Source organism: Equus quagga, chromosome 12 (assembly GCF_021613505.1).
Source record: "Equus quagga isolate Etosha38 chromosome 12, UCLA_HA_Equagga_1.0, whole genome shotgun sequence".
Classification (NCBI taxonomy): domain Eukaryota; kingdom Metazoa; phylum Chordata; class Mammalia; order Perissodactyla; family Equidae; genus Equus; species Equus quagga.
In genome coordinates, this window is record NC_060278.1 from 83018153 (window position 1) to 83038230 (window position 20078).

At 40.6% G+C, this 20078-nt stretch overlaps 1 protein-coding gene across 1 annotated transcript in view; it reads left to right on the forward strand.

Annotated features, from left to right (window-relative positions):
* The first annotated feature begins 1001 nt into the window (after positions 1-1001).
* The window catches only part of LOC124249029 (signal-regulatory protein beta-1-like), a 19462-nt gene continuing 385 nt past the window's right edge, over positions 1002-20078 (forward strand). The window contains exons 1-5 of the mRNA XM_046679759.1: positions 1002-1074; positions 2461-2811; positions 14646-14960; positions 18932-19243; positions 19816-19933. Coding sequence (XP_046535715.1) covers positions 1002-1074; positions 2461-2811; positions 14646-14960; positions 18932-19243; positions 19816-19933 — 1169 coding nt within the window. The remainder of the gene's footprint in view (positions 1075-2460; positions 2812-14645; positions 14961-18931; positions 19244-19815; positions 19934-20078) is intronic.

Sequence of the window (20078 nt, forward strand, 5' to 3'; positions counted from 1 at the left end):
GACAGAACAATGTAATCTTGTCTCTCACTTCCTCTTTGGTTCTGCCCCTTCTCATTACCAATGCAGTCAGCAGCTGGGAAGGAGGCTAGGGTTGGGAGCAGCAGGGAAACTGAGTCACAGAAGGCAGTATCTGGCATGGATCTCACAGAAGGAAAGGGCTCATGGCTGAGAGGCTCTGGATACAATCTTGTGTGCTGGCTATCACTGCTCAGAAGAAAAAAGGAGGCGCGTTCCTGATATGGGAGTTTCTCCTGCTCATCCACTCCCCTCTGCTCTGAGCTGGACCCAGACTGGGGCACACAGAAGAGGCCCCACCCCTCCTCCTGGCTGTGATTCTGGGTGGGCTGCTGTCCCTGTAAGATGAGTGTGCTAAGGCCCCTCCCCTCTACAGGCCTCCTCCATTTTCTAAAACAGAAGCCATCCTCCCCCTCCAAAGACGTAACCCCTTGCTCACCTTAAGCCACTTCCCCCACAAGTGTGCTCTCAAAGTCAGAGGTGCTCATAAGACACAGCTCATTTACCACTGACATCTTGGGAGTGGGGAGAAAAGGACCCCATTCACTTGCGGCCCCACTCCCAGGGGTTCTCCCCCTGAACAGGAGCACACTTCATCAGAGCCCAGTTTTTGGACTGTTACAGAAGACTGAACATACCCTCCAGTACAGCAAACTATGCTCCTGGGGCTCTGGGGTGAGGAAGGGCCCCCAGCACCTCTGAGATGGAGTGGGGCCAGGGGACAGAGCCTAGGCAGTAAGAGGGTCTGCCAGGGCCTCTCCAAGCATCCTGGGACCCTTATATCAGTAACTTCTTAGCTTGTGTCTGATTTCTATTTCACAATCTAGAAGCAGGAACTGTCAAAAGCCCACAACAGCACTTTTCCCCCATTATAGACACTTCCTCTTATATCAAGGGGTTAAGGCTTCCCCTCTCATCCCAGAGCACAGAATCCTGGGTTTCTCCAGAACAACATTCAGACAGAGCAGGCTCCAGTGGTCATCACGATGCCCGTCCCTGCCTCCCCGCCCTGCCTGCCTCTGCCATCCCTGCTGCTGCCTCTGCTGCTGGGACTCACAGGTAAGCACCACGCCCTCGGGCACCACTGTGCAGGGAGGCTCACCTGACTTCCGCAGCGGTGCTGTTTCCCCATTGGCAGTGGGTGGATGGATCTCTGTTCCAGGGCCTCTTTCTTTGCTGCCCCCTCCCCCTCAAGACTTTTCTCTGAATGGTTTCTTTTACAAGAACGACCTCTCAAACAAATCTGCCCCAAATTCTAATTACTTGGAGGGTCCTTTCCTCTCCCACCCAGGTCCAGACAGCATTTATCCTACCAAGATATTTCTCACTGACAGGGGATTCCCAGCCCCTCCTCGCCTTCCACACCCCTGACACCCTGTGAGGCTCCATGACCCCCTGGGGCCTGATCTGCAGGACTGGGGGCCGTCCTGAGGGAGGAGATGGAGGTGCAGCATCTGACTCCTCTGTCCTGCTGAAGACACAGACCTGGGAGGCAGGGCTGCCTTAGTAAAGATGGAGATGGATAGATAGATAAGTCACAAGTCCTATATACGCAATACGGAACTAGTGAAAAAAAATAAATAACTGGTTCTGTTTAGACTATTAAGTATCCAGAATCTCAGAATCCTAGGATTATATTCTTGATGTGGCAGTTTCTCCTGCCTGTCCTCTCCCTTCTCCCCAGAACTGACCGCAGACCTGGACAGAGAGGCGAGGCACCCTCCTCCTCCCAGTGGTATTAACATTTCGGTTGAGAGGACATCTAGTAAAGTGGATAAAACCACAGATATTTCTAGAAACAAACCTGCCAGGGTTGACATCCAAGTTTCGTCACTTATGGCCTGTTTGACTTTGGACAAGTTGCTAAACTTCTCTGTGCCTCCATTTTCTTGTCTTTAAAATGGGGATAAATAGCAATGCTTTCAAATAGGGTTGTCATGAAATTTAATCGAGTTATTAATATATTTAAGTGTTTAGAGTGATTTGTGTTACACAGAAGCTTCTATGGAAAGTCTGGCTGTTATATCCTTCCAGGGTTTAGTAAACGCAAATACAAACATATAAAAATGGTCTCGCTGATTCTGGCCATTACAGCACTCCCTCTGTGCCCCTACAATGCCCGTGTCCTCATTTAAAACTCACAGCAGTCATGGAAAAATGCAATGACCCCCACGCTTGACAGAAGAGGAAACTGAAAGCAGAGGAGGGGAGTGGGAGTGGCCTTCCCAGAATCACCAGACTTCTCAGCGCTGGAGCTGGGCCCGAGCCCATGTCAGCCTGGTGCCCAGGCCAGGAACCTCCCATTGGACTGAGAGGGAAGAAGGTCATTCAGGCACAGTCCTAGATGTTTTTCAAAGGTTTTCAGTTTCAGTCTGACAACAAAACCAGAAGAGAAGTCCCCTGGGCCAGGCAGGGGACTTGAAGCTGACCTGTATTTCCTTCCAGGAGCAGCAGGTGAGCAGCTGCAGGTGATTCAACCTGAGAAGTCACTATTGGTGGCAGCTGGAGAGACGGCCACTCTGCGCTGCACACTGACCTCCCTGCACCTCGTGGGGCCCGTCCAGTGGTTCAGGGGCACAGGGCCAGGCCGGGAGTTAATCTACAGTTTCAAAGGAGGCCACTTCCCCCGAGTCACAAATGTTTCAGACAACACAGAGAGAAACAACATGGACTTTTCCATCCACATCAGTAACATCACCCTAGCAGACGCTGATATCTACTACTGTGTGAAGTTCCGGAAAGGGAGCCCTGATGCGGAGGTTAAGTCTGGACAAGGCACCAGGTTGTTTGTTGGTGGCACCAGGATATTTGTGCATGGTAAGTCCAGATCCCTGAATATCCAGCCCACTGTTCTAAGACAAATCACAAGGCCAACGTCCTCAGCGCAAGGCTCCCCTATCATTAGCACGTGTGTCAAGACTGATGATAGAAGAGCCAGTTCTGATGGCCAAGTGGTTAAAGTTCAGCATGTTCCACTTCAGTGGCCCAGGATTGGTTCCTGAGTATGGAACCACACCACTCATCTGTCAGTAGCCATGCTGTGGCAGCAGCTCACATGAAAGAACTAGAAGGACTTACAACTAGAATATACGTTTTTGGTGGGGTGGAAAAAAAGGAAGACTGGGAACAGGCATTAGCTCAGGGCAAATCTTTCCCAACAACAAAAAAAGACTGAGTACAGAAGACAAGGATAGCAAGAAATCATAGTGAAGGAGCAGAGAGAAATGTAAGCCCAGGGCCATATATAAATAGAATCCTAACCCTTTCGAACTTCACAATTTTCAAAGGCCACAAAATGGGCTGGACAGCAGAGCAGATGAACGCACAGACTCCAGGGCCAAATGGCCTGGGTTCAACTTCAAACTCTGCCATTTGCAAGTTATGTGACCTGTGTGAGATTCTAAAACTCTCTTGCCTCAGTTTCCTTATCTGTAAGATAGGGATAATAATATTACTCACCTAGTACATTTGTTGTGAGAATTAAAATCTAAATAAATTTACAAATGTAAAACATTTAGAAGAGTGCCTGTAACATTACAATTATTATATTAGTGAATATTGTTAGCATTCAGGTATCAGAAACAATCTGACTTAAAAACATAATTTAAAAAACTTGGAACCATAGATTCAAAGAAACAAAGAATGATAGAATTATTGAGGCAGAAAATTATAAAAATCACACTTTTAATGTGCAATATGTAATCCTTACATTTCCTAAATTTTGTCCTTATTTCTACTAGTCCTGTGTATTCTTGGATGTGGTCCTGGCTGATAGAGTAATACTGAAGACAAAGCCTGCAAGACTCTAAAGAGCATCCACAAAGGGAAGCCTGGGAAGCAGAGCAGTTAGCTCAGGCCTGTTTGTATTGATGAAGTAATTATTGTAATGTTTTTTCTGTAAAAGATGAGCATGATAACTTACTCTAACAGAATCATAGAAACATACATCAACATAATTTCTGAATCTGTAAAATTTTAGCATGTCAGGGCAATGGAGAAACAAAGAGAATGATAGGCAGCCTTTGGGGACAAAGAGAAGGTCATATGATTTTCAAGAACTGAAAATAAAAGGCAAGTTGTACATGAACCATTTGAATGTAATCAGCATGAGATCTCTAAGGACGACATTGGATGCTAGAAGACAAGGAGTAGTGCCTTCAAAATTCTTAGGGAAAATTATTTCCAATCTAAAATTCTATACCCTGTTTGCCAAGTTTGCAAGATCACTAAGAACTACCTTTCATGCACACTTTTTGCTTTACCAAAATAGGGGTTAACAAAGAAAAAGTAAGACTTGGAACCAGAAATAGGGAATTGGAGACCCCAAGATAACAGCCATGCAAGAGGCATAGGAATAGTCACTGGGCCATTCCAAAATGGGAGGACTGAGCACTTTCACAGGGACATCTCAAAAAGATAGAATTGCTAGAATATTAAATAGTCTTCAAACTCATGCCCACCGTTTCTAACACTATTTAACATTGCATTTAAGTATTAGCCAATGCTATTAGAAAGGAGAAAGCAATGCAAAGCATAAGAATTATAAAGGAAATGGGAAAACTATTTCTCTTTGTAGATGATATGGTATCTGCAAAACTTAATAGAATCAACATTAAGCTTTACAAACAATAAGATAATTTAGTATGTAGCATGTTATAAAATCAGCAAACAGAAATCAATAACTTTCATATATACAAATAAAAACTAGTTAAAAGATATAAGGGAAAGGATGACCACATAGACAATAGAAAATTTAAATGAAATTAAACACTTAGGACAATTTCTACCAAAACAGTGATAAGGATTGGATTTAATGTGCACTAAAAGTCTGGGCAAACTATATGGAACAATGTTTGACAAGACATTGGATATCAGGCAACAAATGACAGCGATCTCTGAGAGATGAGAAACAAGTGAGGTGAGACCCAAGATTGCCTCTAGCTTACTCTCTGAGAAAGATTCCAGGCCTCCATGCAGGAAGAGAGAACTGAGGCGGAGCCTGGAGATCTCCCTGAGTTGATAAGAAGGAGCTGGATGTCCAAGGAGGGCAAGGTGGCTAAAATCTTCTGAGTAGAGAAATAAAGAGGACAGAGCTTCACACGGAGAGAACTCCAAAGATCTTGAGTATTCAGTTGAGTACTGAACAGTGTATGTACATGAGGACATACATATACATGAGAGTAGGTACATGGCCTCAGGGAAAAAAAAATCCCTGGAGTGTACCGAAGGCCAAGAATGCAGCCTTATCCCACCAAGCTGAGTGAAAAGCTTCATAATTCATGGAACATCAGGGAAAGTACGCAGAGGCTTCTGCATCAGTAGACTTGAAAGAATTAGCCCTAGACCAAATGATGCTGTGGTCCTGCCTCACAAAGCTTAAATACAACATATGAAGACAGCAAACTGTTTCCAGGTAATTTAGCCATGTCCCAAAATGAGCTCAAGCATATTTATAGAAAAACAAAATATCCAACACCCAACAAAATGAAATTCACAACATCTGGCATGCAATAAAAAATGACCAAGCATGTAAGAAGCAGAAAAATACAATTTATAATGAGAAAAATCAATCATCTGAAACCCAACTAGAAAAGACAGATGATAGAGTTAAAGCACAAGGACATTTAAGCTATTATAAGTACACCCTGTATGTTCAAGAGGCTACAGGAAAGATAGAGTATGTGAAGTAGAGGCAGGGAAAATATTTTTTAAACGTCCATATTGAACTTTTAGAGGTGAAACTGACACATCTATGATAAAAATAGACTGGATGGGATCTACGGCAGATAAGAAATTGAAGAAAAGAAGCTAGTGAACTTAAAGACACAGCAACAGAAACTATCCAAAATTACACACAGAGAGATAAAAGACTGAGAAAAGGTAAACAGAGCATCAATGAGCAGTGGGGAAACTGCGAGTGACCTAATAAGTATGTATTGCAGGCTCCAAAGGAAGAAGAGGACAGAAAGACTATTTGAAGAACTAACGGTTGTACATTTCCAGGTGTGATGAAAACTATGAACCAAACTATGAACTACGAACCACGGATCCAAAAAGCTCAATGAACCCCCAGCACAAGAAATATGAAGAAAACTACACCAAGATGCATCATAATCAAATTGTATAAAATCAGTAATAAAGAAAAGATCATAAAAACAGCCAGAGGAAAGACGAAAGATTAGCTACAAAGGAACTAAGATAAATATGACAGCAGATTTCTCATCAAAAATGATGCAAGACGGAAGACAGTGGAGAAACACTTTTAAAGCACTGAAAAAATATATAACGGTCCTAAATATTTATGCACCTAATAAAAGAGCTTCAAAACACATGACAGAAAAACTCATAGAAATGCAAGGATAAACAGACACATCTAAAATTGTAGTCTGAGATTTCAACACTCCTCTTTCAATAACTGGCAAAACAAGCAGACAGAAAATCAAAAAGGATCTCGAAGACTTGATCAGCACTATAAACATATTTGAGCTGACATTTCTAGAACACTCCACCCCAAACAGCAGAATATACGTACTTCCCAAGTGCAAAGGGAACATTTACCAAGATGCACAGTGTTATGGGACATAAATTAAGTCTCAGTAAGTTTAAAATGTCAAGTCATACAACCTGTGTTCTCTGACCACTGTAATTAGATTAATAACAAAAAGATTTCTGGAAAATCCCAAAACACTTGGAAATGAAATGACACACTTCTGAATAACGTGTTATAAAAGAAGAAATAAAAGGAAAATTAGTGAGTATTTTAAACTGAATGAACATGAAAGCACAACATACAAAATGTGTGGGATGCAGCCAAGACAGCACTCAGCAGGAATTTATAGCACTAAATGCCTTCATTAGAACAGAAGAAAAGTGTGACTCAGTCATCTTAAAAATTAGAAAAAGAAGAATGAGTGAAACCCTAGGCAAGTAGAAGAAAGGAAATAACAAAGCAGAAATCAGAAATAAGAAATGGAAAACTACAGAGAAAAATCAACGAAATCAAAGCTGTTTCTTTGAGAAAATCAATAAAATCGATAAACTCCTAGCCACACAGTCAATTAGGAAAAAAAGAGAAAGAGGACACAAACTACCAATATCAGAAGGAAAGAGGTGACATCACTGCAGACTCCGCTGATATTAAAAAGATTATCAGGGAACTTCATGAAAAGCTTTACACCAATAAACTCCACAACCTAGATGAAGCAGACAAACTCTTTGAAGACGCAGACTACCAAAGCTCACTCAAGAGGAAATAAATGGCCTGATTATCTCCACATTTATTAGAGAAATGGAATTTGAGTTTAAAAAGCCTACCACAAATGGTAGTCCAGGCCCAGATGACTTCACTGGGCAATTCTACCAAACATATAAGGAAGACATACTAACAATTCCTCAGAAATTCTTCCAGAAAACTGAAGAAGTGAAACTCCTCAATCAATCTGTTAGGCCACCATTACTGTGATATCAAAGCAGGTGAAGAAAACTGCAGAGCAATATCCCTCATGGACATGGAATTATTACAAAGCTGCAATAACCATACAGTGTAGTATTGGCATCAAGGCAGACAAGTAGATCGATGGAACAGAACAGAGATTCCAGAAACAAACCCATACAGTGGTGAATCGAATTTTTTTTAAAAAGCATAAAGATAATTTAGTGGATAAAGGGAGTCTCTTCAACAAGGGTGCCAGATGAGCTGGAGCATTAGAAGGCAGACCAATGGAAAAGAGTAAAAAATCCAGAACTGTATATAGTTCCTCTCACCATACACAAAAGTAAATTCCACATGGATCAGAGATTTAAATGTAAAGAGTGACACTGTGCAAGTATTAGAAGAAACTGTGTGTGACTTTTTTTATAATCTGGAAGCGGGTACAACATCCCCAACTATAATTCAAAATGCAGAAACAAAAAGAGAAAAAAATGATAAATTTGACCATATTGTCAAAAAGAAACTTGTGTATGGAGGTGTGTGTATAATATTTTGCAAAATAACATGTAGACAAAGAATCACCCCTAATATAGAGAGAGCTTCTAAATTTTTAAAAGAAAAAGATAAACAACTTTATAGAATTATGGGCAATAAATGGAAAAAGACAATTCATAGCAAATGAAATACGAGTGTCTCAAACGTATAAAAATGTGTTCAACCACCTTTGTATAAAAAGAAATATATATTAAAACTACACTGAGACACCATTTCTCACCTATCTGCATTGGCAAAAATCCAAAAGTTTAACAGCATATTGTTTTGGGGATGCTATGGGGAAACAGATACTTCCTATTTTGTGGGCAGAAATGCAAATTCATATAATTCATAAGGTGGTGAATTTGGCAATATCTAGCAAAATTGCATATTACATATGCATACTAAAAAAATAACACATTACGCATACCACATGTTAAAATTACACGTTACCCAATACCCAACAATCCCACCTGTAGAAATTTATCCCAAAGATGTACTAACATAAGTGCAGAATGACTTATGCTTAGGCTTTTCATTACAACACTATTTTTAAGAACAAAAGATGAGCTGCTAAATAAATTGTGGTACAGCCACATAATGGGGCACTTTGCAACTTTAAAAGAAAGTTTTAAAGGAAGAACTTAGCACACGGCTTTAGAGGGACCCATGGATACCATCAAACAAGAGAGCAGCATGTAGAATGGTGTGTGATGCACAGCACCTGTTATTTAAGGAGAATAGGAATGACAAGCAGATACATATTGGTTGATATTTTTTTTAAAAAAAGAATAAACCGAAATCTAATTTTAAAAATTTACCTATGGGGAGGAAAGGAAAAGGATACATGGGATAGGAATGAAACAGAGATTTTCTGACTGTCCTTGATTTAGGTTTTGACTTTTTAAACATATGAACATTTTAAATACTTAATAAACAAAATTCAAAATGAAAAAAGTACTCCTAAATATCTAAGTTATTAAATCAACAATGAAACTCATTTAGCTACCTATAAATTGACGGCTTCATCAGACAAAGACAAATCATTTCAAGAGACTTTAAAACATAGAATTTTACCTTGGATTCACCAAGTAGCAGACCCCAAGACAAGTATTTGAGTGAAGGACCAACAATAGGAAAGTGGTGAAGTCAGACAGTCACTAAAGGGTGTCCTCATGCCCACCACCACTGTGAGCAACTGGAGCGTAATGCAGTTGGGAAATGCTGGGGATGATACAGATACAGAACATCAGTCTCCGATTTATTCCTCTCGAGAGGAAAGGAATTTGGGGTAATTATATACCAACTCCTTCTCACTCACTGATTGAGAGCTGCTCCCAGAGGGTCATAGATGCCCAGTACTTCTAATGTGCCATGTGCACAGGCAATCTTCCATAAAAACAAACTTCCAAAAAAGTTTTCAAGTAAAAACATGCAAATAGTGACATTTGCAAGTAGATCTGAGTGCACTGGAGTTGTGAAAGGCAAGGAATTGGGGTGGACCTTGGAGATTGTATGCTACACATAATAATGTGCATCTGTATCTCCAGTGAAACAAACCTAAGGACAACAATAAACACAAAGAAATCTCAAACTCTGTTCAATATTTATACTGTTTGGAAATAATATTGCTCTTGGTGGTTATAAGTATTATATGTATATTGTAATACAAAGCAAATAAGTGATTGTGTTGATGTCCTTGGGAACTGGAATTTTCAGTATAAGAGACATAACAGAACAGAATCAAAGAAGTTAGGTTAAACAGCTGCATTAAATTTGAATTAGAACTACCAGTATTAACCCATTTAATTGTCTTTCTACTAGAAAATCCTTACTTCATACCCTGTTCACCAAAAAGACCTGGAAGCAATGACAACCCAATAGTAATGAGCACTACTCGTACACAGAGTCTGGTCTCCAAGTAGCAGGTCTCTAAAAAGAATCAGGGCTCCTTAGGGAAATGACTGGTTTCAGATCTTGAGGAAGAAATGTGAAAAATGAGTCTGGAATATTTTGTTGTACCAGAAAGCAAGGAAGTTACCAATGTCTACCAAAGTCATTTCAAAAAGACTCAGGAAGTAACATATAGGAGAATCCCACCAAGATGGTTAAATTTGAGCATTAAAAAGGATAAAGATTACAATAGATTGAAATTCACCAAATATGTTAAAATCCATGATTTCATAATAATACAAAAATAGAAGAAACTTCATTGGTCAACTTTGGAGGTGCTAAGGCACCAACACATTGTTCTGAAACTCAAAAGATGGTAAACAAAGGCATTTTCCTGCCTTTCCCCAATGAACTGTATGTCAGAGTAACCAAAAATAGTTGATGAGGGAAAGAATAATTGCAACTAATGAAGACAGAGGAATAGTAATATTAGGCTATCACCACTGTGAAACCCCCAATGAAAGGATGGAGCTAGACAATAATTATCTATAGTTGTTAAAGACATTGGGCTAAAGGTTGAATGGGGAACTTTATAACAGGTGGATCAACCTCACAGCACCCAAAGCCATTAATCAATCTGAACACCATAAAAAGAGAGACGGCCAGATATTACATCTCTTAATATAATGCAATAAAAAGTTGTCAGCACCGCCTATGAAGTAGTCTTGCCAAAATTATGAACCTGGTTTAATCAACTAGATCCTCCAGATCCAACTACAGGCAATACATATAATAATAAGCAATTAGGAATTATTATTAATTATTATTAAATTTTTAAGTGTGAAAATGGCATTTGGATTATGTTTTTAAAAATTCTTAACTCTTAGGTATACATGTGGAGGTAGTTGTGAATGAAATGATAGAGTGTCTGTATTTACTTTAGAATAAACCAGTGATGGTAGGAGAAGTATAGATGAAACAAGATTGGCCATTTGTTGATGACTGTTAAAGTCCCATGATGAGTACTTTCTATTTTTATGCATTTATAAATTACCAGAATAAAAGGTTTTCTATTTTATTCCAAGCCTGTATACCTTCCCAAGAAGTCTTTATGCAGTCCCAGGTACACAGATACCCTAAACTGAAGTCCACTACAATACTTAGCAGTTTCATACATACTGGGAGGAGTTATACATATCTGGCAGAAAGTTTAGGGATGAATTTATCATAGATTCCTAGGAAACCAAGCAAATGGAAAAAACAAGACCATACACCCAAAAGAACTAGAAAAGGAAAAACAAAACCAAAAGTTAGTAGAAGTAAGGAAATAATAAAGATCAGAGTGGAAATAAATGAAATAGTGACTGAAAAAACAACAGAAAAGACCAATGAAACTAAGAGTTGGTTCTTTGAAAAGATAAACTAAATTGACAAATCTTTGTCTAGACTCACCAAGAAAAAAAGAAAGAGGGCTCAAATGAATAAAATCAGAAATGAAAGAGAAGTTCCACCTGATACAAGGAAATACAAGGAAATACAAAATATCATAAGACACGATTATGAACAATTATATGCCAAAAGTTGGACAATCTAGAATAAATGGATAAATTTCTAGAAATATACTATCTTCCGAGACTGAATCATGAAGAAATAGAAAATCTGAATATACCGATTGCTAGTAAGGTGATTGAATTAGTAACAAAAAAAAACTTCCCAACAAACAAAAGAGCAGGACCAGACGACTTCACTGGTGAATTCTACTAAACATTCAAAGAAGCTGCAATACCTATCCTTCTCAAACTCTTCCAAAAATTGAAGAAGAGAAAACATTTCAAAATTCATTTTAAGAAGCCAGCATTACCCTGATACCAAAACAGGACAAGGATACCATAAAAAATACAATTATGTGCTAATATTCATGATGAACATAGACGCAAAAATCCTCAACAAAATATTAGCAAACAGAATTCAACAATACATTAAAAGTATCATACCCCATGACCAAGTGGGATTTATTCCAGGGATGCAAGCATGGTTCAACACCCACAAATCATGTAACATGATACACCACATTAACAAAATGAAGGATAAAAATCATATGATCATCACAATAGATGCAGTAAAAGCATTTGAAAATAACAACACCCACTTATGATAAAAACTCTCAACAGTGTGGGTATAAAGGGAACATAACTCAAAATAATAAAGGCCATATATGATAAACCCAGAGCCAAGATCATACATCACAGTGAAAAGCTGAAATCTCTTCCTTTAAGATCAGGAACAAGACAAGGATGCCCCCTCTCGCCACTTGTATTCAACATAGTATTGGAAGTCCTGCCAGAGCAATCAGGCAAGAAAAAGTAATAAAAGGCATCCAAATCAAAAAGGAAGGCATAACACTGTCACTATTTGCAGATGACATGTACTATATATAGAAAACCCTAAACACTCCACCAAAAAACTGTTAGAACTAACAGATGAATTCAGTAAAGTTGTAGGATACAAAATCAAAATACAGAAATCTGTGGCCTTTCTATATACTAATAAGCCATCATAAAAAGAAATTAAGAAAACAGTTTCATTTACAATTGCATCAAAAAGAATTAAATACCTAGGAACAAATTTAACAAAGGAGGTGAAATACCTGTACATCGAAAACTGTAAGACACTGATGAAAGAAATAGAAGAAAACACAAATAAATGGAAAGATACTCCGTGTTCATGGACTGGAAGAATTAATAATGTTAAAATGCCTATTTAACAAAGCAATCTACAGATTCAGTGCAATCCACATCAAAATATCAATGGCATTTTTCACAGAACTAGAACAAATAATTCTAAAATATGTATGGAACCACAAAAGATCCCACATAGCCAAAGCAATCTTGACAAAGAAGACAAAGCTGGAGGTATCTACTCCCTGATTTCAAACTAAACTACAAAGCTATAGCAATCAAAACAATATGGTATTGGCATAAAAACAGACACATAAATCAATGGAATAGGAAAAAGAGCCCTGAAATAAGCTCTCATATACATATATATGGACAATTAATTTACTATAAAGGAGCCAAAAACATACAAGGGGAAAGGACAGTCTCTTCAACAAGTGGTGCTGTGAAAACTGGGCGGCAACACGCAAAAGAATAAAACTAGATCACTAGCTTATATCATACACAAAAATTAACTCAAAATGGGTTAAAGACTTGAATGTAAGTCCTGAAACCATAAAATTCCTAGAAGAAAAATAGGTGATAAGCTCCTGGACATCAGGGAGAGATATTTTAGCAATACCTTTTGGATCTGACTCTAAAGGAAAGGGAAACAAAAGCAAAAATAAACAAATGGGTCTACTTCAAGCTAAAAAGCTCCTGCACAGCGAAAGAAATCATCAACAAAGAGAAAAGTCAACCTACTGAATGGGAGAAGATATTTCCAAATCAGATATCTGATAAGGGGTTAATATCCAAAATTTACAAAGAATATGAAAACATTAATTTGAAAAGATATATGCACCCCTATGCTCATTGCAGCATTATTTATAATACCAAGACTTGGAAACAACCCAAGTGCCCATTGATGAATGCATGGATAAAGAAGATGTGGTGTATATATATATATATATATACACACACACACACACACACACACAATGGAATACTACTCAGCCATGAAAAAAGAATGAAATCTTGCCATTTGTGACAACATGGATGGATCCTGAGGGTATTATGCTAAGCAAAATAAGTCAGAGGGAGAAAGAAAAATACTATATGATTTCACGTATATGTAGAATCTAAAAAACAAAACAAATGAGCAAACAAAACAAAACAAACTCATAGATACAAAGAACAGATTAGTTGATACGAGAGGGAAAGGAGGTTGGAGGGTGGATGGAATGAGTGAAGGGGCTGAATTGTATGGTGATGGATGGTAACTATACTTATGGTGGTGATCAATTTGTAGAGTATACGAACATCAAATTATAATGATGTATGCATGAAACTTATATAATGTTATATACTAATTTTCCATTAAAAGAAATATAAACATGAGACCACTAAAAATTCTCCTGAGAAAACAAAAAGCTGTTAACAGAAAGGAAATGTAATCATGATGTATTGCATGGCCCAGTTATGAACGATGGTCCTTTGGTCATAATAATATAAATGTTGAATTCTGACAAAATAAAAGATTTTGCTGTGTCTGTGATAGGAGGCTCTGAAGAGGGAAGTGTGATTGGCAGGTGGAGGGAGATGGAAGAGAGCTAAAAATCATCTTCCCTAGTAGTAGGTCTATCAGTAACACATAAAACTGAAAAACAGAGAAACACCAGTATAAGCAAGTTATTTAGAAACACAGAGAGAAATGTCCCAAGAATCAGGCAAAATAGTTAAAAGTGGTTGATCTGTCATTTTTGCAAGGAGAGGAAGATAGAAGTCTGATGTTCTTCATTATATACCTTATATGACTTTTATACAATGTATTTTGGGAAGGAAGGGGAGGAGAATGACAAGGTCAGATCTGCATTTCAGCACGATCACCATGGTCTGGTTTCTGAGTGTGGGCGGGAAGGTTGAGGAGCAAAGTCAGTGAGGCCAGTTGGCAAGCTGTTATGATAAGAAGAGTCATTAAAAAGTTATGAAGAAAAGAAAGAAGACATGAGAGATTGGGGTAAGTCCAGCTGGCTGAACGATAAGGGCAGGAATTGTACTAGAGAGTAACTTACCGTCTTCGTTTCTCTCTTCTCTCCTCCTTGCCTTGATCAAAGCTAAGCCCTCTCTTCCCGAGGTCTCTGGCCCTTCCAACAGGGCCAGCCCAGGCCAAGGAGTGAATCTAACCTGCACGTCAACTGGCTTCTTTCCCAAAAACATATATCTGAAATGGTTTGAAAATGGAGTGGAGCTTCCAGCCCTTCAGACTGACATCTTCCCACCCGGAGACGCTTTCTCTTACACCATCGTCAGCACCACCCTGGTGACTCTTGCCTTCTCCTCACTCCACTCCCAGGTCACCTGTCAAGTGGCTCATAGAGAATTGCAGAGCCCCCTCAGTAGCCATGTGAACATCTCCAAATTCCTCCAAGGTAAGGATCTCCCACCCACCCAGAAGGCCAACCCTAGGTGACCACCCCATGTCCCTGCTTGAAGCACTTCCCCTGCGTCTCCCTATTCACTCTTCACTCTTCAATAAGCCCTACATGAGGTGGTATGAGGTTCTCCATCTTATATGACCATCCTCTGCTCACACAATGCCTTGATCAGGTCCTTCTTTTTCAGAGCTCCCCTCCCTCTAGCGTATTTGAGAAGTGGAAGTTAAATCATTCATTCAACAAGTCTTTCTTGAGCATCTGCTGTCTGGCAGCTTTATTCTAGGTGTTGAGGAATCCATGATAAACAGAATACACATGGTTCTGGCTCACTAAGTCCACAGTCCTGTAAACCCCATCAACCAAGATGCAAACAACTATATGGTTATGACTTCTAACATTTGTTGAGAGGGCAAAGAACAGAGTACTGAATCAATAGATAAAAACAGGAGAAATCTAATTAACTCAGGAAATGCCTCTTTGAAGAAGTGATGTTTGAGCCAAGACATGAAAGACAAAAAGGAGTCAGCCAAGAGAAAAGTAGAATGTTGCAGGCAGAGGATGGGGAGTGGTGGAGAGCAAGTCATGTTTGAAGCTCAGGGATAAAGCTCAAGTGGGTTAGTGTGAAGAAGGTGCATGGAAGGGAAGAGGCTAGAGAGAAACGAGTAGGGACCAGATCATACAGGGCTTCCAGGTCACAGCAAGGACGTTTCTGCCACTTGGACTCTTCATATGGACTCTTAACACGATTGTCCAAACCACCACACCACCACTGCTTTGCTGTCAGTCACTGCCTTTGAAACAAGCTTCTTAAACCCACCTTGGCATCAGGGGAGGGAACAATGCAGACAAGACTAAGCCTCCACCCTTCTTACTCTGACCCCATAAAGCCAAAGCCCTTTACTGTTGTGTTGAATAAGACTTTGCAGAAATATGAAACAACAGGCAAAGGGAATGAACCTCACTCCTGGGTAAGTCCATCTGCCCAGGCCTTCACAAGGAATTTCCTAAGGGGTCTGTACTCTTAGCCACAGCACCTCCCCTCAATAACCTCAGCATGGCAGAGTCCCACTTATCTCCTGCAGATGATGAATTCCTTCCAGGGGTCCAGAGACCCAACTCTCCTTCTCTCCAGCTCCAGCAGAGACAACCAAAGAGCACCCATTAATAATATCATAACACAACACCCCCTCCTCATTGCAGACAGTATGTGGTATGATTGTAAAGAAGACTTTAACTCCTTCTTAACCAAATTCCTCCAGTCCAAAGTAGGAGTTGGGCTTTGCTTAACCTAAAGACACCACGTGAGAGCTGCAGCCTGGAAATGGAGTTCTAGCCTCCACCTCGAACATCCCAAAGAGACTGTGTGTCCCTGCTTCATGCAGATGACGAATCAAGGCCTAGACAAGAGAAGGGACTTGTCCAAGGTCATATGGCTCTTTACTAGTGAGCTTTAATTCGAATCCAGTAACACACCTCTTCAGAAGACCATCTCTGACCTCCCTCCTGTAAGAACTCCCCAGGCAGAGATCCCAGAGAAGGGCAGGGTCCCCTTCCCCAAGAGGGGTGGTTCAGTCATGATCAGCCCAGAGATGGGCATTGTGCTGCTCTCTCCACTTTCTCTAAACCCTTGGCTCCTCCTGTTTCCCCATGTCAATGAAGAGACTCTCCATCAACCCAGTCAGCCAAGCCAGATACCAGTTCTTAGCCAATTCATCTCCAAGTTCTATCAGATTTCCTTCCAAAATCTCCTCTCAACCTACTATCTACTTGCTATCTACTACCACTACCCAGGTTAATACCCAAGGTCAAGCCAACATCACCTCTTACCTGTATCCAACAGCCCCACACTCATATCCACCATGACCCTCCACAGTCCATCCCCCAACCCCATAGCAGCCGAGGGCATTTTATCAAGGAAGTCAGGTTGTGTCCCTCCTTTGTTTAAAACCTTTCAGTGTTTCACCACTGCTCTTACAAGAAAGAAACAAAATCCTTACCAGAATGTTCAACAGTGATCTTCACCCATTTTTGTTCATTTACCCCTTAAAAAATTGTGAAGAACTATGTGGCTCATCATATATTTTAAAGTTATCATCTAAATTGTTCATCGTATGCTTAAATAGTTGCAGAGCACATAACTCCTGGGGTATTACAAATGTTACATCATTCTGAAAATACTCAATGGAAAAATATCATCATACAGATTTGATTTCCACCATAATTCATTTCAACGCATGTAAACTAGCTCTTCTTTATAAATCAGAAATTTTATATCATTCCATTTTCATCCTAAATTTGTATTTGCATTCTAACTCCAGGGAGAACTTTATCCCAGTGTAGCATATTTTATATTTGAAAGTCTTTTATCGACCACAACATCATCCAATCATAGAGGGCTATGAGAACACAGGTAACTAGCACAAAAAAATATACAAAGTGAATTTCTTAAAGTTTTTTCTTATAACCATAAGGATCTAAGTGTTAAAAAAGATTCTTTTGGATTGAATTACACAATGGATCAAAAAATCTAAATATATGATAAATTTTGATAAATCATTATTAAAATAATCATTAAAATGTTGACAGGAATTCAGTGAGATAGATGGGGAAGCTTATGATGCTTTGATTAAAGCTGGCTTTCTGGCCAGTGGTATTTTGAACTGCCCTTTTATTTTGTGTCCCAAAGTCTTTACACCAAGGACAATGTACCACAGCTAGATTCGGGATCTGTGCAGGAAGGCCTTTCTTTTGTAACATGGGAGAAGGAGACTTGAGTAACAGCAAGCAGGAGAAGGAACCAACCTCAGTGTTCATTCTCAAGCAGATCAACTTCAGGAAAGAGTCATATGAGGGTTCGGCATCTGGAAATTAGTTGTATTAAACCATCAAGGTATGTCTCCTTAGGATGTCCTTGTGTCCCCCCAGGGGTATGTGAGCACCAGTAAGTGCAGACAGACTTCAAACTGGCTATGAGTGTGGCTTCATCTCGCCCACGCTTCCCCTCACTCACTTTGGTCATCTTTCTGCCCTTGGAACATCCTAGGCTTCACCTCAGGGCCTCTGCCCAGGCCCTTCCCTCTGCCTGAGATGCACTTCCCCACAGTCCACCTTTTCCAGTGCCCTCTGGCCACTGACGCTCCCCCAGCCCCTTTGCCTAAAGCTCCAGTTACCAGGACTGCATAACAAATTATCCCCAAACTTATTCCAATATTCTAAGCTTACTCCAAATCTCCAAAATTATCATAACCACATATTCTATAGGTCAGGAATTTGGATAGGGCCTAGCGGGGATGGCTTCCTTCTGCTCCATGACTCTGGGACCTCAGCTGGATGATTCACAGGCTGGAATCATCTGAAGGCTCCTTCAATAACATGTCTGGCCATCGGTGCTGGCTCTCAGTTTGGGACGTCAGTTCTTCTTGACATGGGTCTCTCCTTATCATCTTTCCATGTGGGCTAGGTTGGGCTTCCTCGTAGCTTGGTGGCTGGTTCCAAAGGTGAGTGTCCCAAGAATCCGAGGTGGAAGCCACATCAACATATCTGACCCAGCCTCAGAAGTCACAGAGTGTCGCCTCTGCTAGGGAGTGGCAAGGTCTGGAAGACATTGCGGGGCTTGCTGTGGCCATTTTTGGAAAATACAATCTGCCACATGTAGTTAATTCCTCTTCATCCTTCATATTTCTGCTCAAAGTTCACTTTTTCCAGACACTCCCCCTAACCTGCCCCACCTCCAGACCAGGTCAGGTGCCCCTGTGTAGGCTCTCAGACCCCTTATGGGGTTGTGCAACTGCTTTTTTCCTCAACGTTATTCCCCCCAGAGCAGGAGCTCCATGACGCAGGGCCTGTGTCTGTTTTGTTCACTGCTGTATCCCAAGAAACGAGTGTAATGCCTAGAAATGTGAGATGCTCCTTGAGCATCTTTCGTGTGAAGGAAGAAAGTAACAAAGGAAGGGCTATTATTTCAGTTGTACCCACAGTGAACATATCGACACACCATGTCCCAAGTCTCCAGGCGGTCATCCTCATCTGCCACGTGCAAAGGTTTTACCCCGATGGCATACAAATCACCTGGCTGCAGAGGAACAGATGCTCCAGAACCTGTGAGTCCTTCGCCCCCACCAAGAACCCAGATGGCACACTCAGCCAAGACTGTCATATCCTGCTGAATGCCTCAGAAGACCAAAGCCTGTTCACCTGCCAAGTGGAACTTGAAGCTCAGACACTGGTCCAGGCCAGCGTGCAGCTTAGAGAATTTAGAGAAATTCAAGCAAGTTTGGGTGAGTAGGGCTGGAAAAACCAAGCAGTTCAAGGTTTGGACCTGCAGAGAGACAGGCCGGGTTCAAATGCTGGCTCTGTGTGTTCCTCATGTGTGACCTTGGGAAAGTCACTTCACCTTTCTGAAACTCAGTTTCTTCATCTAGAAAATGGGACGACAATTATAGCAACCTCTTCAGAGAGTGATGCCTTAGGTACCAATAACAGTGAGTGCTGCTCTCATCACACAGCTGCATCCTGAACATGCACCCATTCTGTCAGATATTGCTGTGAATAACTAAGATAATATGAAACATCTTTCCCCAATTCCCACCCATCCTCCCCAAAGCCGTTCATATTCAGTTACTGAGCATCTATTAGATACTTTCCTTGGGTGCTCCCATTTGATACAAAAATATTATAAAGTACATGTTATAATTCCCCTTTTAAAGGTTAGGAAAATGAGGTTCTGAAAGGTGAGGTGACTCTCTCCAAGACCAAGGTACAGTCTTGGTACCTGAATCTGGGGTGGGGCTGAGCCTGCCTGGGGGTTGATCAATGGAAGCAGGAAGCAAGCTCATCCTAATATCTTCAGTCACAGGTGCTAGAGAATGCAGCTCCCTCTTTGGGACCCTCCTCCTGCTTGGCTGGAAGTTGTTTGCCCTGACTGCACTTTCCATCATCTATGTCCTCAGGAGGAGCCTCCTTTCCAGGTAAGGGGGACCCCAGGTAGGAGTTGGACTCCCAGAGGTGGGACTCCAGGCGAGTAGGGGGCATTGTGAGGAGAAGGCTTAAGGCACTCCAATTTCATCTCCACCTGAACGCATGTTGAATCCAGAGGGTTCCTGAGAGTTGCAG